Below are 19,881 nucleotides of genomic sequence, written 5' to 3'. Positions count from 1 at the left end.
CCTCGTTGTCCTTCGTCTTCTTTTGGCAAATACTCCCTTGACAACTCCTCCTCCTCCTCCTCCTCTTCCTCCTCCTCCTCTTCCTAACACATATCCACGCTGTCCCCTTGCAATCATACCTCCTCCATACCTCCTCCTCCTCCTCCTCCTCTCCTTTGTCCTTCTTCTTTTGGCAAATCTTCCTCTGATCACCCCTCCTCCTCTTCCTCCTCCTCCTCTTCCTAACACATCCACGCTGTCCTCTTGCAATCATACCTCCTCCATACCTCCTCCTCCTCCTCTTCTTTGTCCTTCTTTTGGCAAATCCTCCTCTTCCTCCTCTTCCTCCTCCTCTTCCTCACACATACCTAAACACTGTTCCCTTGCAATCATTCTTCCTCCATACCACTTTCTCCTCCTCCTCCTCCTCCTCCTCTTCCTCCTCCTCCTCCTCCTCAAGGGCGGTTAGTATAGCTCAGACTCCCTTCCTGTTGTCCTAACCAGTCTCGTCTCAGGTGTGGAGGTAAGAAGACATGGTGGTGGTGGTGGTGGTGGTGGTGGTGGTGATGGTGATGGTGGTGATGGTGGATACTATCTTTATTTTTCTTTTTTTTAAGTTTCCGTCTACACACTTATATTTACTTATACTACTTATGTGTATACTTAGACTTAATACTTACAATACTACCTCCCTTCTTTGTTGTTTTGCACTGTTTAAATATTTCTCTCTCTCTCTCTCTCTCTCTCTCTCTCTCTCTCTCTCTCTCTCTCTCTCTCTCTCTCTCTCTCTTCCCGCCTTCCTTCCTTCCTTTCCATCCATCCTTCCTTCCTTCCTTCCTCTCTTTCTTTCCTTCCTTCCTTCCTTCCTTCCTTTCTTCCTTCCTTTCTTTCTTTCTTTCTCTCCAATATTCGTCTCTTCCTTTGTTCTCTCTCCCCTCCTTCCTTCCCTCCTCCTCCTCCTACTACTACTACTACTACTACTACTACTACTACTACTACTACTACTACTATTACTACTACTACTACTATAACTCTTGATGTCAGCTTCTTTGTCTATCTTTATGAGAGAGAGAGAGAGAGAGAGAGAGAGAGAGAGAGAGAATATCAGGTTTTTTTATTATGTAAGCGCGTCTCTATACAAGGGCTGAAGATCAAGGTCATGTTCGTGCGTATGTGTGTGTGTGTGTGTGTGTGTTTGTGTGTGTGTGTGTTCTTTCTCTCTTTCTTATTGTTTTCTCTCTCTATTTCTTTTATTCTTTCTTCGTCTTTCTTTCTTTCTTTCTTCCTCTCTTTCTTTCTTTCCTTCTTTCTTCCTCTTTCTTTATTTTCTTTCTTCTTCTTTGTCATTCTTCTCATTTTCTTTCTTTCATTTCTTTGTCATTTTCTTTATCTTTCTTTCTTTTTCTTTGTTTTTCTTTGTCCCTTCTTTGTTTATCCCTTCCCTTCCCTTTTCCCTTCCTTTCCCTTCCCTTCCTTCCCTTCCCTTCCCTTCCCTTCTCTTCCCTTTTCCCTTCCTTTCCCTTCCCTTCCCTTCCCTTCCCTTCTCTTCCCTTTTCCCTTCCTTTTCCTTCCCTTCCCTTCCCTTCCCTTCCCTTCCCTTCTCTTCTTTTCCCTTCCTTTCCCTTCCCTTCCCTTCCCTTCCCTTGCCTTACCTTACCTTCCTTTCCCTTCCCTTCCTTTCCCTTCCCATCCCTTCCCTTCCCTTCCTTTTGCGTCTCAGTTTCTCAATATTTTTTGTAGTAGTAGTAGTAGTAGTTGTTGTTGTTGTTGTTGTTGTTGATAACTAATGATTCTCTCTCTCTCTCTCTCTCTCTCTCTCTCTCTCTCTCTCTCTCTCTCTCTCTCTCTCTCTCTCTCTCTCTCTCTCTCTCTCTCTCTCTCTCTCCCCCACAGGCTTTGAAGGACACCAGGGAAATTCTCTCACGTGATTGGAGAGAAAAAAAAATAATTGGAGGAAATAAAATTTGAGGAAAAAAACTACGGATCTGAGAGCAAGGAGGAAAGATTGTGGCGTCAGCTTCTCCTCCTCCTCCTCCTCCTCCTTCTTCCTCTTTCTGCTGGTGAGAAAGCAGGGAGGATGGTTTTGGGTAAGTAGAGAGAGAGAGAGAGAGAGAGCGCGTGTCCCCAGCGGCGTGTCGTGCGGTGTCAGTCAGTCGTGGCGTCGCGGAAGTTAATTCTTGTCGTCGTAATTTTTATGATTCCTTAAGATCATTTTATTAAAGGTGTTTGTTTAATCAAGGGTTTGTCCCTCCCTGCAGGGGCAGCCGGGCCCTGTCAATTTATGGCGGCCCGTAGCAGGGTGCCGACAGACCGACTCTATCGCTCACTTCAGTCGAGCCGACAGAGTCGGTCTGTCGGCGAGGACTGGCGTGTGTCAGACCAGAAGAGTCAGTTTAGCGGGAGTTGTTTATAAACACAAACTGTTCCTGTAATTTCTTCAATGTTCTGTGAAGCTGTACATGAAGAGGGTTGCTTGATCAGTCCATCCAGGCAGTACCAGCCGGGATGCCAAGCTGAAGGCCGCTGCAGCAGTGCTCAGTTCACAGCTCGGCACTGCTGCTGCTGTTCCGGGAGGGGGTGCCAAGTTGAGTGTCCGCCCCGGGCGGCAAAGCGCCTAGCCAGGATCTCTTTTAACCTTGCGCGGTCCTGCTGGGTGCGGCTGTACCTAACTACGTAATGCCACTGTCTCTCGTACTCTCCCACTCCCTCCCTCCCTCCCCCCGCCTTACGCCATTTTTTCTCTCCCCAACAGAAGGCTCAACGAAGGTCCGGGAAGACGAAGGGGAGGCTCAACCAGAATGTCCAGAACCGAAGAAAACGGGATATGGACGCCAAGAAGAAAGGGAAAGTAGCCCCTTCACGTGTCCCTTTGTGAAGAAAACGAGGTGTGTGGAGCAGAACGAAGGGGAAACTCAAGAGGAATGTCCAGAAGCAAAGAAAATGGGATATGGACGCAAAGGAGAATGGGAAACTAGGTTAAGTAATGAGGGATGTCCTTTTAGCTCTCCCATATCGAAGAAAACGGGGGATAGTGACCAGCATGAAAGGGAGACTACGGTAGACTGCCCAGAAGCAAAGAAAACGGGGTATGGCCACCAGGAAGCATGGGAAACTAACCTAAACCACCCTAATATTGAGTCCAGTAATATGGGACGCCCTTATGCCTGCCCAGCTGTCCTAATACCATCAATGGGCCCCACAGGACATCTCACAGCCCCTTCCCCCCGTCTGGCTGAACTCCTAGAGGGGGCGGAGATCCCTGGGGACAGCGGGCATCCTCCTGACCCACCGGAATGGCTGGATCGTGACCTGTTCAACGAGGGAAGGAAGTTTTACCGCAAATATCTTTTCTGTTTGACCTTTTCCGAACTGCTGTCGCTGCTGTTGGTGCTGTCTCAAACTCAGACTTTGAAACCACTGATACATACTGGAAGATCGGACTCCCCTACCAAAGCCCGGAGGAGGTATCTGTCAACCCTGTTCCATCTGATGTCCTGGTTTGAAGGGGATGTCTGGGATACCTCGAGTCCATCCCACGCTGATCTTATGTCCATTCGCAACACACATACGCGGCTGGGACATCTCTTCAACCAGTCTGGGGAGTATGAGAAGGTTCTGAACGCATCGGTGCAGGCTCGGGGGCATCGGAGAGGCCCTGATTCCATCCTGCCGGGGCTGAAGAAGGATTTGCGTGCGGCGGGCGTGAAGGAGTGGATGAAGAAGGAGGGGAAGGAGGAGAAGGAGATCCCAGTTGTAGTTACGCACGGGAAAGAGGAGATGAAGAAGGAAGATATCTCAATTTTCCCCGAAGAAGAGAAGAAAGAAGAAAAGGAGGAGAGGAAAACAAGGAAGAACAGAGACTTCGCTACCGAGGACGAGAAGAAGAAGGAAGAGGAAGGAATCAAAGTGAAGAAGAACCAGGAAAAGAAGATAAAGAAGACAGGGAAACAGGAAACAGAGGAAGAAATGGAAGACGAAGCAAGGAACAAGAAGAACAGGACTCACACCCACACCACAGAACCAAACAACAACACGACCACAAACAACAACAACAACGACCCCTTCCCAGTCTTCATCAGCCAACTGGACATGAGTCTGACGCAATACTCGTTCATGGGACTCATCCTAGCCCACCCAGAGAAGTTGGGGGCTGCGGGGGCTACCAGACGAGAGCTAGAGGGTCTCATCCACTTCTGGCGGGGTCTGGGATGGCTTCTGGGTATCGAGGACCGGTACAACTTCTGTGCAGGCGATCTTGAAACCACTAGAGCGCTTTGCCTTGAGGTAGAACGCGACATCCTCCTCCCACGCCTCTCGGATTCAAACTGGGATTACGAGCACATGGTCAGATCTCTTATGGACGGGATGGGACAGTTCCTACCCATGTTGTCCCTTCCATCCATGCTTAGATACCTTACCCATACCCTGGACGTGCCCACCCCTGCCCTAGCGTCCTCCTTCACCTGGGAAAACACCTTCCGTTACTGGTTAATGAGAGTTACCTTCGGGGTCATACACTATACGCCGAGTTGTTTACGGAGACTCAATATGTGGTTTTTGAGAGTGATTGGGAGAGTGAAGGAGGAGGATAAGGTGAATTTGGCAGCTTATAGAAAGGCGCAGTCGGCCCTAACGGCTCCTATTGGCGGTAGAAGAAAGTAATGGTGGATATGCGCATGGCCCCAGTGCTCAAATCCGATACATTGGTGTTTGGAAATGCCTTTGGGAATGAAGTGAAAGAATCAATGTTTTTTTCTGATTTTTTTCTGTTTTTTATGTTAATGAAGAAAGTAATGGTGGAAATGCGCATGGCCCCAGTGCTCAAATCCGATACATTGGTGTTTGGAAATGCCTTTGGGAATTGTGAAGAGTGAGAATTGATGGTTTTTTTTTTTGTTTGTTTGTTTTTACTGTTTTTTTATGTTTATGAAGAAGGTAATGGTGGAAATGCGCATGGCCCCAGTGCTCAAATCTGTTACATTGGTGTTTGGAAATGTTTTTAGGAATGATGAAGTGTAAGAATTAATATTTTTTTTCTTGTTTTTTTTCTGTTATTTATGTTTATGAAGAAAGTAATGGTGGAAATGCGCATGGCCCCAGTGCTCAAATCCGATACATTGCAGTTTGGAAATTTAAGAATGGTGAAGAGTAAGAATCAATGTTTTTTTCTTGTGTTTTTCTGTTATTTATGTTTATGAAGAAAGTAATGGTGGAAATGCGCATGGCCCCAGTGCTCAAATCGGATACATTGCTGTTTGGAAATGGTTTTAGGAATGGTGAAGAGTAAGAATCAATGTTTTTTTTTTTATTATATATGTCTGTTTGTACTTATTTATATATTTAAGCAAAGCGAGGAATTTATATCAATCCTTAGTCTAGTCAGTGTGTGTGTGTGTGTGTGTGTGTGTGTGTGTGTGTGTGTGTGTGTGTGTGTGTACATACTGGACTTTATGATCAAAATACATGTACTTATTCATTCATAATATTCTTGTTTTATATTATTCCTATTATTATTTTTAGTAGTAGTAGTAGTAGTAGTAGTAGTAGTAGTAGTAGTGGTAGTAGTAGTAGTAGTAGTAGGAGGAGGAGGAGGAGGAGGAGGAGTGGTAACAGTAGTATTAGTAGTCACGGCAGTAGTAGTTGTAGTAGTAGTAGTAGTAGTAGTAGTAGTAGTAGTAGAGAAACATTACTACAAAAGAATATATAAATTATTAATGATTTCCAACTATAATCTAAATAATATCTCGTTAATATGGCCCTTCTAAATACCCAAACAACAAAATTAATCGTAGCATACAATAACTTTAAAAACTATAGGCCTATCTACTTTTCTCTATTATGGGAGCGGTGAATAGCGGCCTTTTTTTTCCTTTTTTTTTTCACTTATTTTGCTGCCTCTCCTCCTCCTCCTCCTCCAAAGATCGCTCCCTCGCTATTTACCCTTGAGCCATCTCCTTTGTTGTAAAAAAAAAAAACTCAGGAACCCAATCTCCCCGGGACACAGGGCCGGGGGGGATATCCAGGTTACCATAGTGTACATGTCTGCCCCGGGTAGGTACACACATATATCCCCCAGTCACAAAGGGAGGATGAGCTATGCGGGAACTGCTTATGTTGTGTTTTGTATAGACGTTGTATGGAGGAGTTGTTCATTCCGTAAAACATGGCGAAATAATACATAATGGGTGTGTTGATTTATGAGGCCAGGATAGGCGTTCTCCCCTCCTTCCCGCGGCCTCGCAACACACGACTTTCTACTCATGCTCATCCATGTACTGTCCAAACCCCTTATGCAAGAGTTAACCAGCATCTTCACTCTTTCATCCCTATACTGTCCAAACTCCTTATGCAAGAGTTAACCAGCATCTTCACTCTTTCATCCCTATACTGTCCAGACCCCTTATGCAAGAGTTAACCAGCATCTTTACTCTTTCATCCCTATACTGTCCAAACCCCTTATGCAAGAGTTAACCAGCATCTTCACTCTTTCATCCCTATACTGTCCAAACCCCTTATGCAAGAGTTAACCAGCATCTTCGCTCTTTCATCCCTATACTGTCCAAACCCCTTACGCAAGAGTTAACCAGCATCTCCACTCTTTCATCCCTATACTGTCCAAACCCCTTACGCAAGAGTTAACCAGCATCTTCACTCTTTCATCCCTATACTGTCCAAACCCCTTATGCAAGAGTTAACCAGCATCTTCACTCTTTCATCCCTATACTGTCCAAACCCCTTATGCAAGAGTTAACCAGCATCTTCACTCTTCCATCCCTATAGTGTCCAAACCCCTTATGCAAGAGTTAACCAGCATCTTCACTCTTTCATCCCTATACTGTCCAAACCCCTTACGCAAGAGTTAACCAGCATCTTCGCTCTTTCATCCCTATACTGTCCAAACCCCTTATGCAAGAGTTAACCAGCATCTTCACTCTTTCATCCCTATACTATCCAAACCCCTTCTGCAAGAGTTAACCAGCATCTCCACTCTTTCATCCCTATACTGTCCAAACCCCTTATGCAAGAGTTAACCAGCATCTTCACTCTTTCATCCCTATACTGTCCAAACCCCTTATGCAAAAGTTAACCAGCATCTTCACTCTTTCATCCCTATATTGTCCAAATCCCTTATGCAAGAGTTAACCAGCATCTTCACTCTTTCATCCCTATACTGTCCAAACCCCTTATGCAAGAGTTAACCAGCATCTTCACTCTTTCATCCCTCACGCTGGTAAACTCTGGAATAATCATCCTTCATCTGTATTTCCTCCTGCCTACGACTTAAACTCTTGCAAGAGGAGGGTATCAGGACACCTCTCCTCCCGAAATTGACCTCTCTTTCGGCTACTCCTCTAACTCTTTCTAGGAGCAGTGAGTTCCAGTTCCCCAGTTAGAATCCTTGGACGAAAAACACATACCAACTAATATCCCTGGACGAAATAATACATAATCTAGGGATACATGAGGCCGAGATACGAACCCGAGCCCTGGGAATGGTACGGAGCTGTCGAGTGTAAGAATAGTTTAGTTAACGTTACAAAGACTCGTTTTCTATTAATTCAAGAAATTCATTAATATAGCGAAATAAGCTTTAAATTACACCTATAGCATAATTTTACTTGACTTAAAATAAATAACAATAATAAAACCTCCCAGAAGACAGTTGAAATAGGGGAAATAGGTAGAAATATGGAAGTCTCAAATCTTGTATCAAATTCACTTATTAAATACAAAATCACACCTATAATATACTTTTCCTCACTCAAAAATCACAAATAACACAAAAATACCCTCAAAATATTATTAAAAAACACGGAAAATAGGAAAAACAGGTAAAATGTGGAACCCTGTAATCATATATCAATTTCACTTATTAAACCCAAAATCACATCCATAATATACTTTTCCTCACTTAAAAATCACAAATAACACAAAAAATACCCTCAAAATATTATAAAAACCACGGAAAATAGGGAAAACGGGTAAATATGTGGACCCATCAAATTCGCTTATTAAACTCAAAATCATATCCATAGTATACTTTTCCTCACTTAAAAATCACAAATAACACAAAAATAACCTCAAAACATTATAAAAACCACTAGAAATAGGAAAAAAAACAGTTAAAATATGGAACCCACGAATCATATATCAATTTCGCTTATTAAACCCAAAATCACATTCATAATATACTTTTCCTAACTTAAAAATCACAAATAACACAAAAATATCCTCAAAATATTATAAAAACCACGCGAAGTAGGTGAAAACATGTATATATGTGGGACCCATCAAATTATCTTATTAAACTCAAAATCACATCCATAATATACTTTTCCTAACTTAAAAATCATAAATAACACAAAAATAACCTCAAAACATTATAAAAACCACTAGAAATAGGAAAAAAACAGTTAAAATATGGAACCCACATATCATATATCAATTTCGCTTATTAAACCCAAAATCACATTCATAATATACTTTTCCTCACTTAAAAATCACGAATAACACAAAAATACCCTCAAAATATTATAAAAACCACGGAAAATAGGGAAAACAGGTAAATATGTGGAACCCATCAAATTCGCTTATTAAACTCAAAATCACATCCATAATATACTTTTCCTCACTTAAAAATCACAAATAACATAAAAATACCCTCAAAACATTATAAAAACCACTAGAAATAGGAAAAAAACACTTAAAATATGGAACCCACGAATCATATATCAATTTCGCTTATTAAACCCAAAATCACATTCATAATATACTTTTCCTCACTTAAAAATCACAAATAACACAAAAATAACCTCAAAACATTATAAAAACCACTAGAAATAGGAAAAAAACAGTTAAAATATGGAACCCACGAATCATATATCAATTTCGCTTATTAAACCCAAAATCACATTCATAATATACTTTTCCTAACTTAAAAATCACAAATAACACAAAAATATCCTCAAAATATTATAAAAACCACGCGAAATAGATGAAAACATGTATATATGTGGGACCCATCAAATTATCTTATTAAACCTAAAATCACGTCCATAATATACTTTTCCTCACTTAAAAATCACAAATAACACAAAAATAACCTCAAAACATTATAAAAACCACTAGAAATAGGAAAAAAAACAGTTAGAATATGGAACCCAGTAATCATATATCAATTTCGCTTATTAAACCCAAAATCACATTCATAATATACTTTTCCTCACTTAAAAATCACAAATAACACAAAAATACCCTCAAAATATTATAAAAACCACGCAAAATAGATGAAAACATGTATATATGTGGGACCCATCAAATTATCTTATTAAACCCAAAATCACGTTCATAATATACTTTTCCTCACTTAAAAATCACAAATAACACAAAAATAACCTCAAAACATTATAAAAACCACTAGAAATAGGAAAAAAACAGTTAAAATATGGAACCCACGAATCATATATCAATTTCGCTTACCAAACCCAAAATCACATTCATAATATACTTTTCCTAACTTAAAAATCACAAATAATACAAAAATACCCTCAAAATACTCCAAAAACCACGGGAAATAGGAAAAAAAACAGTTAAAATATGGAACCCACGAATCATATATCAATTTCGCTTATTAAACCCAAAATCACATCCATAATATACTTTTCCTCACTTAAAAATCACAAATAACACAAAAATAACCTCAAAACACTCCAAAAACCACGGGAAATGGGTAAAAACACATATGGAAATAACAAAAACCACACCAAATCACTTAATAAACCCCAAATCCCTCCCGCAATATACTTTTCCACCATGAACCATCTCCCTAAACACCACAATACCCTTGAAATAATTAATAAAGGCCAAAAAAATCACGAAATAACCCCAGAAAAGAACCAAGCGCCCGCACGTGTTGTTGTCGACCTTTCAGTCTTCGGCGCTGAGCGAGGCGGGATGGTGAGCACACGGGGCGTCATTTACCGCCATTTTCTCATTTTATACGCCATTTTAACGCCTCATGTTTTGTTAATAGATGCGTGCAGGTCCGAGGGTTGTGTGGGCGCGGGGAGGTGGGTGTAGGGCGCCGTGGAGGAGTGATATGAGGGCAGGAGTGGGTGAGGGAGACAGCATGGCGTTTGTTTACATGTGAGGCGAGGTGAGGATGGGGGTTGGGTGGTCATGGCGCCCGTGGGAGGGTCTTACTGGTGGGTTTTGTGTCTCGGGAATGTGTTTTTGTGGTTGTATTAGTGTGCATTCGTGTTGGTGGCGGGGCAGCGTCAGGCCGGGCGCCGCGTGACACCCCGGCCGGCATTCCTCCAGTATCACACCCGCCTCACTGGGGGCTGGAGGCTGTTATTTCTGACGCTGCTGAATTCTTAATTTCTCGCGGAAATTGCTAAATAAGGGTCAGTGCCTCCTTATTATCAGAGGAATTCTTGTCTGATGAGATGATGGTAAGGGGTGACTGCCCCAGCTCGCACAACTATTGGTGTCGTGCACGAGAGTAACTTCGGCACTCCTACGAAATCCGGGTCCCGCCTGGCTCAGTTGTTACCCAGGGACCCAAATTGCCAGTTATGCATTTTCTGCTGCAGTGACTAGGGGGGTCAAATGGGGCAAAGCCCCTGTATTAGAGGTCAGGTTATTTTAAGTTCAGTTGGAGTAGTTTAAATATGCATCCCTTAACTATATAATATGGAGGCGTAATGTTGTATTTTGGAGGCGCAGAGTCAATCTCCACAATCACAGTTTCATATCTTATTTCAAGTATGATCTAGGGCAGGGCTACTCAACTGGTGGCCCGTGGTCCGAATCCGGACCTTATGAGTGTTGTAACTGGACCCCAAGTTCCAGCAGTAGAAAAATATAACTGATTTACATGGTCCTGGTAGTGATAGATTCTTGCAAGTATATTTCCTTGCCTGACTGTAGGCCCTACAATCAGTCAAGGAAATACACTTGCAAGAATCCATCGCTAGGACTTTCATAATGTAAAATTATATTTATTGTCTACTCTCCTGGGGTCCAGCTACAATATTTAATCGGATCTCTGCATACATTTGTACTTGTCTAACTGGACCTTTGCTCATAATGGTTGAGTAGCCCTGATCTAGGGAGTAATAGAAACTGTTTGAGAGTTAGAGAGAGAGTGAGTGTATGACATGGCTCACTCACTGACCTGGATCTGAATCTGGATACATGATGCGCAGGGCAGCCATGCGGGTGTCAGGATGGCTCGCTTGCCTAGCATGGTAACACTGCAGCAGAAAATGCATAACTGGCAACTTTGGCCGGTGAGTAGAAGCTGAGCCAGGTGGGACCCGGATTCCGTAGGAGTGCCAACTGTTCACCATCGCAATGGGGTTACTGTCGGGTTTGAGGTAGTTGGTAGTCTGTAAAACAGCTCATCTGGGAACTTGTTCACGTTATTGCCACACCCCAGCACTGCACAAGTGGGTGGCACTTCGGCAGAAAGTCTGTCTAGTGGCACCAACGCAGAACAGGTCAAAAGAAGAAGTGCGGTTTGTTTTACCTTCAATTCAGCAACACTGAGCTTGAACTTGATGAGTTGTGCGCGCAACACATATTGGCATTCCTTCAGTCTGGCACCGTCTTCACTCAGGGGTCAACACTCTTCTGGTAGATCTCATGTGCTCTTCAACATTGCCTAGTGTCCTTTTATGCCACAGATTGCTTGTTTCTGCAGTGCTGTTGTTCATTCACTAAAATATTGGGTCAAAGCCCTCCATAGCTGGTAGGGGTCTGAGGAGGGTCAAAACTCCACTTGTTAAGGGTTATTTTTTTTTATTTATTAGGTTAAGTTTATTTTGACACTATTGACACCTGTACCATGCGTAGTGGGAGCATGCATGTGGCACTGCCCGGCGAGAACTGGCGACTCATATCATAGTTAGTGAGAAACTGGTGTTTTAACCGAATATAACCTTTTATTATTACTATTTTTATCATCATGTTCCTTTAACTTTCTATAGACACACACTATCTGAATTTGTGTGATGCTAAATAACCGAATATAACCTTTTATTATTACTATTTTTATCATCATGTTCCTTTAACTTTCTATAGACACACACTATCTGAATTTGTGGTGCTAAATAACCACACTATTAACACATTATTATCATCATGTTCCTTTAACTTTCTATAGACACACACTATCTGAATTTGTGTGGTGCTATATATCCACAGTAATCATGGCACCAAAACAATGCACCTCAGTATATAAGTCAGTTACTGTTGTCCCCCCTTCCATGTTCTCCCCCCGTGTCTTGATTTGACCGCCAGCCCACCCCATGACTGGCGGCCATGTGTACGGCACGGAGAGTAACTCGCCAACAAATCCAGGCCGAGCCCTTGTGGACGCGGCCACTACATGTTGGCGCACACACAATGATGACCCTCTCCCTCTTCTCTTATTTACTCATTACCCTATTTAACCCGGTAGCAGCGAGGATCATGTATCTTAATGGTCCCTCCAAGCGAGAAAAATGAGAAAAAATCACCCCTCACACAAACCATTTCATAATATATATCAAAGCATTTGTGATCAGTTTATGTATCATCTATTTTAGGGGGTTTATATCGCTGGTACACGTTAAGCCACAAATTTGCCCCGTCGCTGCTACCGGGTTAACTGCAATGAAGTCACTTATTTTCACTTATTCAAGCATGTGCCTTTTTTGTCCAGCACTGCACGAGGAACACTTTTTTTTATAAATCTACTTTAACATCCACTCTGCCCCTTCCGCCCCCAGACCACCAAGCGACGCAACAACGGGCGCTCCAAGCACGGGCGTGGGCACACTAAGCCCGTCCGCTGCACCAACTGTGGCCGCTGCGTGCCCAAGGACAAGGCCATCAAGAAGTTCCAGATCAGGAACATCGTGGAGGCCGCTGCCGTCAAGGACATCAACGAGGCATCCGTATATGCTGGTGAGGAGGTGGGGGGGGGTATGGGTTGTTGCTGGGATGGAGATGGAGGCTGTGAGGCTTGGGTTGAAGAGGGCAGGGAGTTCAACCCAGTCCGCTGCAATCATCAGGGATTTTGCCTTCACTGGTAGTCAGGGTTTACTTACTTGGTTTACTTGGTTGGTTGGCAATGATTAAATAAAATTGAATTAATCAAATTATTAGATCAATGATTTTTGTTACTTAAAAAATCAGATTTGTTTATTTTTTTATTTTTTTGACTATAAGTTAAATGATGTGCTCCAAAGATGGTAAAGTAGAACAAGCTATTCATGTGCAATGATTCATTTATCCTCTTCAAGGTATATACCAAAAAAAGAAAAAGAATCCTACATCATGATAAATTTATAAGTAGGAACTGACAACTGAGATAAATTAATCCTTGAAATATGTTTGAGTAGTAAAGTAGGCCTATCCTGGAGAAGAGATGTATCTGTGTTGCCTAATCTATGTATCAATGTAATACAAATGGCAAATACTTATGTGAATTAAGGAGATAAAATTTGTTTAAGATGAAATGGATATAGTAAAAAAAATTATGATTTTTTTTACTTAAAAAAAAACAAAAAATCACCAACCCTGCTGGTAGCCTGGTAACATATAGTCCCAGGTATTTCTCTGCCTCTGTGGTGGATAGTGGAGTGTTTCCCATGTGGTATTGGTGTGCTGGATATCCCTTCACTGGTAACATATAGTCCCAGGTATTTCTCTGCCTCTGTGGTGGATAGTGGAGTGTTTCCCATGTGGTATTGGTGTGCTGGATATCCCTTCACTGGTAACATATAGTCCCAGGTCTTTCTCTGCCTCTGTGGTGGATAGTGGAGTGTTTCCCATGTGGTATTGGTGTGCTGGATATCCCTTCACTGGTAGCCTGGTAACATACACTCCCAGGTCTTTCTCTGCCTCTGTGGTGGATAGTGGTGTTTCCCATGTGGTATTGGTGTGCTGGATATCCCTTCACTGGTAGCCTGGTAACATACACTCCCAGGTCTTTCTCTGCCTCTGTGGTGGATAGTGGAGTGTTTCCCATGTGGTATTGGTGTGCTGGATATCCCTTCACTGGTAGCCTGGTAACATACACTCCCAGGTCTTTCTCTGCCTCTGTGGTGGATAGTGGAGTGTTTCCCATGTGGTATTGGTGTGCTGGATATCCCTTCACTGGTAGCTTGGTAACATACACTCCCAGGTCTTTCTCTGCCTCTGTGGTGGATAGTGGAGTGTTTCCCATGTGGTATTGGTGTGCTGGATATCCCCTCCCAAGGTGCAGGACTTTACATTTTTCTTCATTGAATTATAGCAGCCACTTTTTGCTCCATTCCTGTAGCTTGGTGATGTCTTCTGGTAGGAAATCTGCAGTCAAGGCGTTAACCATCTCTCCCTCCTCTTCACAGTGTACCAGCTCCCCAAGTTGTACATCAAGCAACATTACTGTGTGTCATGCGCCATTCACTCCAAGGTCGTGAGGAACAGGAGCCGTAAGGCCAGGAAGATCCGTACACCTCCCCCACGCTTCCCACGCACACAGGTATGTACCCCACACATCATTCACCTTCTCCTATAATTCCTTCCCCTTCTGTCTCCGGCATATGACCTCAGATGTTCATCATCAACGCCTGCTCCTAGGGGCTCCCAGCAGGGGATGGCCACGGCAGAAGAGCTTCCAACTTTCTCTCTCCAGACACTCCCTCCTTGCCTGCTCAGAGTTCCTCAAGTATCTTTTCCCCCTCTCCCTAACGTACTCCTGCACCCTATCCCTCCATTTCACTGTAGGTCGTCCTCTAGCATTCCCTCCCTCTATCTCACTCACATACACCCTCCTGGTCATCTTACTCTCCTCCATTCGCTCCACGTGGCCAAACCACTTTAAAGTCTGTCGCTTCACTTCTTCCCTTCCCCCTGTGACACATTCCAAAACACACTTTCATTACTCATTCCATCCATTCTACTCACACCACAAGCACTCCTCAAATAACTCCTTTCCACTGCCTGCACTCTAGACCTCTGACTTTCATCCCAGGCCCACGTTTCATATGTGAGGGTTGGTACTATTATTGTATTCCTCAAATCCCTCTTTACCTCCATGCTCACACTTCTGCCATTCATGATTCGTCCCAAAGACCCTACCACCCTTCTTCCTTGCAATGCCCTTTCTCTTATCTATCCCTCCGTACCACCATGCTTACACAACTGATCCAAGGTACTTAAACTCATTGACCTCCTCCATTTCTTCACCATTCAAGATTATTTTGCATTCTTTTTCACATTCAATTCCCACTCTATATGGGCATACAAAATCTACAACCTCGCTTCTACTTCACTCACAAACCATCACTTTACTTTAGTTGACATTTACTTTCAGCTTTCTCCTATCACAGACACTATCAAACACACTGACTAAATTTTGTAGGTCACGGAGAGACCTCAGATGTTCCGCCGACAAACTTTTCATCCACCTAATCTCACACACTCATACATTCCTGCATGTCGAAACTATATCCACAACATCTTCACCAACCCAATAGTGTGTGACAACCATGTATTGCCTAGTATAGTTATTGCTACCGTGTGATTTAGCATGCAGTCTTAACATGATGGTGGGAGCCCCCTACTTATGGCCTCCCAGACCTGTCCCATTCTGCAAGAGTAACCGTGTGTGTGTGTGCAAGGGTGTGCAGGGGTTAACTGGCTCAGAGGGTGGTGACAGCTGCCCTCCCTGCCAGCCTTACACCCCTGCCTATCACCCTGGCACACCCTACAGAGAAAGAGAGAGAGAGAGAGGAACACAGAGGAAAAGACAGAAAAATTGATACAGAAAGAGAGAGAGAGAGAGAGAAGCAAGCAGACATTGACAGAGAGAGAGAGAGAGAAAACAGACCTTGACATACACAGAGAGAGAGAGAGAGAGAGACAGAGAGAAGCAGACATTGACATAAACACACACAGAGAGAGAGAGAAATGCATGAGTGTGTTTTAATATTATTTTTTGATGTGTATTTTTACTAACTTAATGTGTACCCAACCCTATTTTTATTTTATCATTACTTTTATTTTGCAATCTGCTTGTGGTTATGTCTCATTAGTTTCATAATTCACTGTATTTTATGTTCAGCGGTAACTGTGTGTGTGTGTGTGTGTGGGCAAGGTCAGCTGAAGTAAACATCATCACACCCGAGGACCAAATTAAATCTTCATGTGTCGGTGTGGGTACTGGGGGCGTGCCTTGAAATACCCAAGCCTCAATCGCGCTCGGAAGATTGGAGTTTTATCAATTATTTAGTCTGATCTGTAATTTTTATTTATATAGCTGGTTAAGTCGTTTGTCGAGTGAGGTAATCATTGACAAACCAGTGAATTCCTTCCAGAAACACCTCATTATTTACGACTCAAAGCGTGGCAGCCGTGAGACCCACCGCATTTTCAAGTGATATACTATAGATAAGTTAAATCGAACAGTCATCCCTCAAATAGCATGGTTTTCAATAGTTTGGTTTCGGTTTTATACGGATTGTCGTAGAAGATATTTTAACCTGGTGGTAGCAGCGGGGATGATATTTCTTAATGGTCCCTCTAAGCAAGAAAAATGAGACAAAATCATCACTCACACAAACCATTTCATAATATATATCAGCGCTTTTGTGATCAGTTATGTATCATCTATTTTTGGGGGTTAAATTCATGGCAAAAATTTGGCCTGTCACTGCTACACGGTAAAGCCACAAATTTGGCCCGTCGCTGCTACACGGTAAAGCCACAAATTTGGCCCGTCGCTGCTACACGGTAAAGCCACAAATTTGGCCCGTCGCTGCTACACTGTAAAGCCACACATTTGGCCAGTCGCTGCTACGCGGTAAAGCCTCAAATTTGGCCTGTCGCTGTACATGGTAAAGCCACAAATTTGGCCCGTCGCTGCTACACGGTAAAGCCACAAATTTGGCCCGTCGCTGCTACACGGTAAAGCCACAAATTTGGCCCGTCGCTGCTACACGGTAAAGCCACAAATTTGGCCCGTCGCTGCTACACGGTAAAGCCACAAATTTGGCCTGTCGCTGCTACACAGTAAACCCACAAATTTGGCCCGTCACTGCTACACGGTAAAGCCACAAATTTGGCCCATCGCTGCTACACGGTTAAGGATTTTTAAATTTCCTGCTTGTCGTGAAATTTAAAAATCCTAAATAAATCTATGAAAATCCACATCAAACCAAAAGTGAACTATTGGAAACCGTGCTATTTGAGGGATGACTGTGTTCTGAACATAAGTAATTTTAGTAAGATGTTTTGTGGGCTGTTTCCTGCCTTGAAGTACATGTCTAGCATTTATTTATGAGACAGCTCCACACTGATATATACACTACACAGCACACCCATGCACCATACTGTAAGCCCTTGAACTGTCTCCTTTGTTGTAAAAAATATATATATAAATAAATAAAATGAAACCCCATATAGAGGTGACCCACTCCCTTCGGAGGTCTGTTTACCACTGGCGGGTTCTGACCAGCGACACCTACCCAAGACCAAGGCCAGTTTTACGGTCCAATACAGCAAGTTCATAAGCTCCCCAACCAGACACAAAACACAACTAAAATTCCTTGTGTAGTGCTTGACGTTGCTATAAGAAGGACATTTTCGGAAACTCTACCGGAAAGTTCATTTGTATCCGGTAGTGAGTAGAGATAACGGATGATTGTGGAGAAGACAGCTTGGTTGGGGCACTTACAATGACCCTGTGCTGGACTGTGGAACTGGCCCCAAGACTTGTCGCGGTAGTGCTGTGTGGTTATAAAAAAACAAAAAGGAAGAAAAACGGAAAATAATAGACCCAGACATTAGACACATCAGGGAGTGGGGTTAAAAAGGGCGAAACTCCCGACCGACTACTACTACTACTACTACTACTACTACTACTACTATTGATGCCGCCCCTAGTATAAGCTGTGTGGAGTAGCTGGTCTTAATACTCTTTTATTACCACAACAACATGACACCAAACACCACAGTTGACACCCTGGAGGCATTGACTACCACACAGGAACCTACACAGACTCCCATGAGGCCAACGCCAATACCATAAGGAAGGTTGCAGTACACCCAGGATGCTTAACTTTACAGATTTCATTTTGAGAAAGAAAAATTTAAGGTCGGGATTATAAGGCATTTTCAGGTCTCACATCCGCTATTTCGAAAGGTCAAAGATGGGGTCAGTCGGGTTCTAATGAGTGTTTCTTCAGGTTCACGTTACAGAGGAAGGGTCACACTACCACCAGGGTCTTAAAACTACTCCTGGAAATGCCCACAACTCCTACGAAAGCCTTGTCAAATGTGTGTTTCTTTAGGTTCACGGTACAGAGGAACGGTCACACACCACCAGGGTCATAAAACTACTCCTGGAAATGCCCACAACTCCTACGAAAGCCTTGTCAAATGAGTGTTTCTTTAGGTTCACGGTACAGAGGAAGGGTCACACTACCACCAGGGTCATAAAACTACTCCTGGAAATGCCCCAAACTCCTACGAAAGCCTTGGCAAATATACGACCCTAGGAATCTGTATTTGAGCCTCATCTTGGTGACGTGTTTCCCTTGCAGCGCCTCTGTTACTATAAGACATGCTCGCCAGGGTGTTTATTTAAAGACAACATGACAGGGTGTGGGTGTGGTGTGGGTGGTGAGCTGTGTACATCCTGCCATGTGCTTGTTATTACCCTGCTGTGTTCTGCTTGCCTCCTAGATGCCCCCGAACAAATAGTGAAGCAGGACTGCACCTCCCGGTCCATGCTGGGGCCCCAACCTCCCCTCTATCACGGCTATGTACGTTTGTTTTAAGTTTTTTTAATATTATCATTACCTGTGTGTGTGTGTGTGTGTGAGGCCCAACCAGACTGAGTTTTAGGGTTATAAGGTGATGGTTCGATGTCCTGTACTGTCTGTATGTTGTGAACTGTCTTATTTCCCTCTGTTTTTCCTATATATTCCTTTTCTTTTGTTTGTATCTTAATTTCCTCATATCCCTCCCTGTCCCTTATCCTCAATTGTCTCTTATTCTGCTTCATCCCTTCCTATAATTTCCTTTTCTTTTGTTTCGTATCTTAATTTCCTCATATCCCTCCCTGTCCCTTATCCTCAGCTGTCTCTTATTCTGCTTCATCCCTTCCTTTATTCTCCCTTTCTTTAACTTCATATCTTTTAAGTTCCCCATATCCCTCCCTGTCCCTTATCCTCAATTGTCTCTTATTCTGCTTCATCCCTTCCTTTATTCTCCCTTTCTTTCACTTCATATCTTTTAAGTTCCCCATATCCCTCCCTGTCCCTTATCCTCAATTGTCTCTTATTCTGCTTCATCCCTTTCTTTAACTTCATATCTTTTAAGTTCCCCATATCCCTCCCTGTCTTTCATCCTCAGCTGTCTCTTATTCTGCTTCATCCCTTTCTTTAACTTCATATCTTTTAAGTTCCCCATATCCCTCCGTCTTTTATCCCCAAGCGTCCCTTATTCTAATTCATCCCTTCCTCCCTTCTTCCTATACCTTCCTTCTCTCTCTCTCTCTCTGTCAAACCCATTATCTCTATCTCTCTCTCTCTCCCACAGGACACACGACCACAGAACTGAAGAGATAGAGAGAGAGAGAACCACAGCGAGGGGGGGTAGCGCGCCAACACCTGCGGTCCGTGTACGTGTGTATGTACGTGTGTGGCTGCCTCGGTCTGTCGTGTATGTCCGAGGTACACACACACATACGCACACACGCAGCGACGATGATGGACTGATTGGCTGAATAAAGGTGTTGATGGTGTGTTTGTTTGTTTGTTAATTCATATTTTTCCTTTTCTTCATCATCTCCTTCCCTTCTTTATTTAATTAGTCTTATTCTTTTTCTGGTCATCTTTTTCCCTTATCATCTCCTTCTTCTTC

General features: G+C 43.1%; 2 protein-coding genes across 5 annotated transcripts in view; both read left to right on the top strand.

Moving 5' to 3' along the window:
* Positions 1–5,462, top strand: part of LOC126989698 (uncharacterized) — a 7,190-nt gene extending 1,728 nt beyond the window's left edge. The window contains exons 2-4 of one of the 3 annotated variants that reach the window (XR_007743610.1): positions 1,873–2,066; positions 2,732–4,769; positions 4,915–5,462. Coding sequence is in view for 2 of the 3 variants with exons in the window: in XM_050848316.1 (XP_050704273.1) it covers positions 2,057–2,066; positions 2,732–4,641 (1,920 nt within the window). In the remaining variant the exon portion in view is untranslated. Of the gene's footprint in view, positions 1–363; positions 503–1,872; positions 2,067–2,731 lie in introns of those variants that run through there. The other 2 variants (XM_050848317.1, XM_050848316.1) reach the window with 2 other exon arrangements.
* A 4,418-nt stretch (positions 5,463–9,880) lies between these two features.
* On the top strand, positions 9,881–19,762 carry LOC126989697 (40S ribosomal protein S26-like). 2 transcript variants are annotated; one of them, XR_007743609.1, is made up of 5 exons: positions 9,881–9,936; positions 12,756–12,933; positions 14,361–14,494; positions 18,700–18,779; positions 19,558–19,762. XR_007743609.1 is itself a non-coding variant. In XM_050848315.1 (4 exons), exons 1-4 carry the CDS (start codon positions 9,934–9,936, stop codon positions 19,576–19,578), a joined length of 336 nt encoding a protein of 111 aa, XP_050704272.1. In that variant the 5' UTR covers positions 9,881–9,933; the 3' UTR covers positions 19,579–19,762. The 2 variants fall into 2 exon arrangements, 1 of the variants encoding a protein (XP_050704272.1); XM_050848315.1 differs by lacking the exon at positions 18,700–18,779.
* Positions 19,763–19,881: the final 119 nt, after the last annotated feature.

The sequence above is a fragment of the Eriocheir sinensis genome, unplaced genomic scaffold, assembly GCF_024679095.1.
Source record: "Eriocheir sinensis breed Jianghai 21 unplaced genomic scaffold, ASM2467909v1 Scaffold127, whole genome shotgun sequence".
Lineage (NCBI taxonomy): Eukaryota > Metazoa > Arthropoda > Malacostraca > Decapoda > Varunidae > Eriocheir > Eriocheir sinensis.
The sequence above is the reverse complement of the archived record's forward strand: the minus strand, read 5'-3'. Positions and strand labels throughout refer to the sequence as shown.